Source organism: Stegodyphus dumicola, chromosome 1, assembly GCF_044657685.1.
Source record: "Stegodyphus dumicola isolate Sdum_Otavi_A_Nest chromosome 1, ASM4465768v1".
Taxonomy (NCBI): Eukaryota; Metazoa; Arthropoda; class Arachnida; order Araneae; family Eresidae; genus Stegodyphus; species Stegodyphus dumicola.
Window position 1 is genome coordinate 113,619,343 of NC_140768.1, and position 6,000 is coordinate 113,625,342.

The following is a 6,000-nucleotide window of genomic DNA, read 5'->3' on the forward strand; positions in this document are numbered from 1 at the left end:
AGAAAAAGGTATATGTGAAAGTTTTTTACTTTCTAGTCCAAGAACAATATAAGCTGCTTTCAACAGGCAAAGTTTAATGAGTGTTTCTCTAATATCACTTTTCTTGGCCTTTGTGATGAGTAGGGATAACTCATACGAAGCTACGAGCGCTTTTCACATGACTGAGCAAAGGATTCAGTATTGTCCAATTTCAGATGTTTCAAATTTGCAGCTAAAAAGTGCTTTCAGCCTCTTCTTTAACAGGCTATGTTTTGTTGACAAATGTTGCAGACAACAAGGTCTCATAGCATCATTGCTCAATACTTCGTAACAAATAACACATTGCAGCTGGTCGATGCCATTCTTTGAAGGATGGATAGCTCCTGTAAAGTAAACTTGGAGTATATTTTTCTCTCTGCAGTCCGATGCAGCTACTCGTGCTTTGGCAAAGCTTTTTTCTTAACATGCATGTTCTTTGGCCCAGCTAAGACACGAGTGCAGCACGGCAGGGTGACACAAGTGGTGTGGTGGACTGGTCACCTGGCCCACACCTCCCTCTGATGTCATTGTGCCTCCCTTGGGAAACACATCCCCCCCCCCACTTTGAGAAGTCAGAAATTGTTTTCATTTTTTATCTTTATTTATTCCTTTTCCCTAAATCTAACCATTTTAATGACTCAAAATCCGTACATCAGCTTTGAAGCCCTGTGGCTTTTCAATTTTCTGCTATGCTTATTAAATCTTATTCTTGTTTGTTCATTAGCTAGACTAAAAATAATTTCTTGAACAGGAAATGTGATAAATTACTAAATAATGCATAATAAAACTCCATAAGTAAATCAATGACCAACTTCTGCATTTAAAATTAACTAGTTCTCACATCTGGCTTTTTAGTTTACTAAGGATTAAATACTTCGACAAGAAATCAGTCATTTGGTGGATATTAAATACCCATTGCTGTAGAAAAAATATTGTAGTTTTATGTAAATATGATGTGTAACACAAAGTTCAGTTTAGAGTATTATTATCTTTTGACATTTGTCTAATCATACAGCATTTATGTAAGCATTCCACTTTACTATGGAGTAATTTAGAATTTCCTGCAGTTTGGTAAATTTGTTCTCATGCTATTGGTAGACATGAGTGTATAGAATCATTTTCATTTGCCTAATGAATTAGTACTATCTGCATTATGTATATTTGTTATTATTTAAGCATTTTTGCAATGGTGTAAAAAGGATTGCAATGTCAACCCATTGGTAAGACCATTAAACACTGATGGTTCATTCTAATTTTTTATCCCAGCAAATAGGCTTATCGTATGGAAATTTTCATGGTTGTGCAGTATAATACAAGCCAGTTTTCCTTAGAAAATTATCCACAAAAGCATCCCTACCCTTACACAAATAACCCTTGTATTAGTTGCTATAATCCAGTCCACTGCGATTTTATATCAGAATTTCCTGCAGTAAATTACTTTTTGTATGAAAAAATAAGGTAATTTTAAGCAAGATTATTTAGCCATTAATCAAGAGTTTATGTCATTTATATGGAATGTAAAAAGCATCATAATGACTCCACATCAAATAAGAAAATGTTAAAGAAATCTCATAAAGTTACCCAGTCTTTCGACCATTACATAGTATACCGATTATTATTAATTAACTATAAAAATTTTTTACACGATCGCATAGAATTATCTGACAAAGCGTGAAGTTTATAGATGTGTTAACTTTTCTAGCATTTAGTAAATAAATACTTGCAAACTGTGTAGTTGTAAAAAAAAAAGTAATATCCAAACCAATGAAGGGCCCACCAGCGGCCGAGCGGTAACGTCGCTGAACACTGGTAGTTCGGTCCGAGGTTCAAATCCCGCAAACGGGCTGGCTGCATGGGTGTTTTCGTGGTTTTCCCCATGTGTAACGTGTATACGAGCCAGTTTCCCTTAAAAAGTCCTCCACGAAGGCATCCCTCCTTTAAGGCAGATAGCCCTCGAGTGCTTTGCCGTAAATAAAAACCAAACCAATGAAATTATGAATTGAATTTTCATACAAGCCAAGCACACAAGAGCTCTCTAACATGAGAGATATCTTTATGGAGGCTTTTCTAAAAGAAACTTGTTACTTTTTGTTATGTCATGATTTAATATGTTTTAAAATGTACCTTTTTCTTGCATTTTCAGATTCTTCTAAAATTTTGCTACTTACCCACAATATATATATTTTTATCCAAAAATTCTTATGACTTTTTCTCTCCTTTCAGTTGCTATGCATGACATAATGCAAAAAGCCAAGTTTTATGAAAAAGTTCCTCATCATCCAGCTATTTTTCCTACCATTCATGATGCTGTAGAGTATAATTATCTTCAGCATTCGGCTATATCAAGCAGATAACACAGATGATTTATTAATTATAATTTTATTTATAAATACTGAATAAATTTTCTCAAAATGTGATATTTGTAAAAGAAAATGTTTAATATATTTTTAAAATCAAATATTTTTTTGATGTAAATATATTTTTCATGTACAGATTTTACTTACCTGAAAAAATCAAATGCTTGAAAATTGTATAAAATGAACTTTGTAGCATACACATTTGCATTAGTGAGTTATATTTTTACCAAAGTCTAATTTATTAAATGCATATCTATCTAAATACTAGCATATAAAGAATGACTTATTTTTGCAAAAGAAATGTAAAGCTTTATCTACTACTCTTGACAGAATTAAAATAAGTGTCTTATTTTGAAATTCTGGATTAAGTTGTGGTTAACATTCATTTCCATAATGTAATTTTTAGAAACTCATTAATTAAAAAATAAGTGGTTTAGAAAGGAAAATATTTTATGAAAGTGTAATCTGTACATCTTTCAGTAATTGTACCTATTTTGCTGTACATATTCATGTTGTGTATTGCATTTTTATTAAAATTATTTTAATGATAGTTTAATATTTTCTTTATAATATAAATACTACGACAAATATTTAAAAAAAAAAATCAATTTAAGTCTTAGCATTTGTGAACAGTATTGACTTCACTGCTAGAACTGAAGCACTCGGACATTTTTCACACTGAAGGCTGAAGCAGCTAAAACGCACCTTAGTAGCAACCACACAAAAACTAAATACAGTACAAAGTCTGTAATCCGGACTCATCGGGACTTCAGCGATTCCAGATTACAGATCATCAATTTAATTCTTGTAAGATGGCATGCAGAAATTATACAATTAAAACATGAAATCGTAATTTATGATATAAAGGGTATCAAAATTTACAAAAAAAAAAAAAGCTTAATATTTATTTGTTTACTTTATTAAACATTTCTTTCAATGTAAGTTGTTTACATTGCTTCGTTTTTTGTGCTAATACTTTCTCTTTAATTTTATAAACAGATAATTTCTTGTTCAGTTACAAAGTTCCACTGTTCAAGTCCTGTAATTGCTCTGTCGAGAATACCAACTAACTTGACAATCGAAATTTTTTCGTTTTCAATAACCTCTCTGTCACTTTCACTATCAGAAGTGGTATTTTCTGGATTTAGAACCATATTACAGATTTTGCCGTCCGTTAACTGATTGGGGCATTGTCGTTTCAAAGAAAAACTGTTATATCATCTTCATTTATTGCAATAATAATAACCCTGATCCAATTAGAAGATTAAGGAACAGTGCAATCTGCAACATTAACTGAAATGCCTTAGAATCGGTAAAGATTATTTTAGTCTAGCTTATACCGTCCATTATACATTAAACACGCATGCGTAAAGCATAGAAAAAAGTTTAGGGCTTTGAGGTTCGCATTATATGTTTCTTTGGTTTAAAGAAATGTTTGAAATAAAAAATTATCAAAAGAACAACTAAATTTGCAACTTACAAATATTTAATTAGACCTGATTTGACATATAGAGTTGGAACCTAAGCACTGATTGAAAAGGATAAAAAAGTACTTGCAGTCTGAAAAATTCTGAGAAGCTTTTGTGGGTATTCAATAGATGGCATTTGAAAAACCACCAATTTAGAAATCTATCAGATATACCAGTATACACACACCATAAATTTTATCAGCCTCAAAGATTAAAATGAGCTGGTCAGAATGCCTAACAATAGAGCTACCAAAATAAGATTCACATACAAACTAATAGGTATTCGAAAGAGACGGAAACCAAAGAGAGTTTTAACTAACTTAAAGGTCAGTAATTGGAAGACTAAAGCCAAGAGTAAAACAGCCTGGAATGAAATTCTAATGATGACGCTGCCAGAGTCCATGGGCTGCTGAGTTACTGAAGACTGCATATTTCATGTTCACTAAAACTCAAATGGGCAAGCAATAAGTTAGAAAAAAAATTCCTTATTTCATTTATATCTATTATTATATCGCAACAACACACAAACTAATATTGCACAATATTTTATTTCAAAACAAAGCTAAATAATTTCAAACTGGGTGCAGTCACTCAGTACCCATCTCGAAAAAATTTAGATACATATATAATTTAAACTTTCTTCTGCAACACTACTTCTAATTTTACTATATTTATACACTTCCCTTATATGATGAAATTCTGTTAACACTAGATTTGAAAGATATCGAATACAGTTGTGCCTTAAAAAATTATAATCAGTTAGCTAGTCATTTGTATCTTTGGACTTGCATCAGAAATGTGAGTTAATCCCCTTTTACAACTCATGTTGCCAATATGAGGTGTTGTTTATCATGTTGATTCTCAAAAGTTTTGACTTGAAAACAGGTCTACTTAAATTACAGAACCTTGATTATCTGAGCAAACTGGGGACCAAAACTACCTTAGCATTGCCCATCTATGTCATTCGAAAATCAGATTTTTTTAAATGATAAAAAAATATGCTTCCTACCTTACATAAAAAGAAAATATACTTTTTAATAATGAATAAACTTTAATAGTAACTAATTAATATCTGAAAGTTGTTACGAATTCTTAAATGCAAATAGTAAAAAAAAATTATTTTTGCCTTTTAAAAAATATTTTAATTAGTTTCCATACAAATGCTCAGAATAAGTGGCAGACTTTATTCATTAAGAAAGAAACTTTGTAATTTTGTTTAGAGCAATTACAACATAGGCCTTCTTTTCCTAATAAGTTTTTCTAGTATGCTAATACTGGATATTAATTTAGGCCTTGTAATATTGAATATCCTCTTGCACTCTGCATTACTGTGGAGAATTATCAAGATGGTCAACATTATTCTAAACTGTTCACGGTATTTTAAAATTCCATCAGCATTTTACAGTTAAACTCTACTAGGCATGAATCCTTTCCGGAAATTTTTCTATTTGTAAACTACAACTGAACTTATCAATATGATCGTCTTTTAAAACTACATGAAATTAAACTGGAAATCTATTAAAAAAATATATCAGAAAAAGGATGCATTTACTACAGAAGAAACATCTGCACCTGTAACATCGTTTCACTGTTGCTTGGAAATTTATGTAGTATGTAATCACATACTTGGCAGAAGTATCTTCTAATATGGAAATGCAACTTATTGTATTCCTTTGCAAAAAGCATTACTTGTAAATAGACAGCATATTCACTTCTAAAATATTTCATTCTTTTGATTTTGTGAACCACAGTAAACAGGTTGAAAAATACAGGAAGATAAAAAAAAAAAAAAAAAATGTGTAAAAGTAAATCAAGCTATTCAGTGGGATAGTAAACAGCATTTGGTTGATCTTTGGATTATCGTAACTTGGCGATTTTTTGCGAAAATTTGGCGACCAACTCTGCTACAGCAAGCCTCTATTTTTTTCGCCGCCATTTTGTCTTCACGAAGTAAAGTTTCTTTTCTTTTTATTTACTCAACACTTTTTCCAATGGCCTTTGGACTTTTAGATCCTCATTTGAAATCATAACCGAAACAGTAGGAATTCAAAAAAGATTCTCAAACAAAGAAAAGAAAATTATGTTACATGTGCTCAAGAAAATCAAAAACTGTATGTGTGAAGTGTAAAAAAAAATGTCAAGAAAACTGTGAAATA

At 31.1% G+C, this 6,000-nt stretch overlaps 1 protein-coding gene across 4 annotated transcripts in view; it reads left to right on the top strand.

Annotated features, from left to right (window-relative positions):
• Positions 1-2,925, top strand: part of LOC118184166 (sulfate transporter-like) — a 257,622-nt gene extending 254,697 nt beyond the window's left edge. For all 4 annotated transcript variants that reach the window (XM_085819539.1, XM_085819550.1, XM_085819545.1 and 1 more), the window contains one exon: positions 2,242-2,925. In XM_085819539.1, coding sequence (XP_085675665.1) covers positions 2,242-2,372 — 131 coding nt within the window. In that variant the 3' untranslated portion in view covers positions 2,373-2,925. The remainder of the gene's footprint in view (positions 1-2,241) is intronic.
• Positions 2,926-6,000: the final 3,075 nt, after the last annotated feature.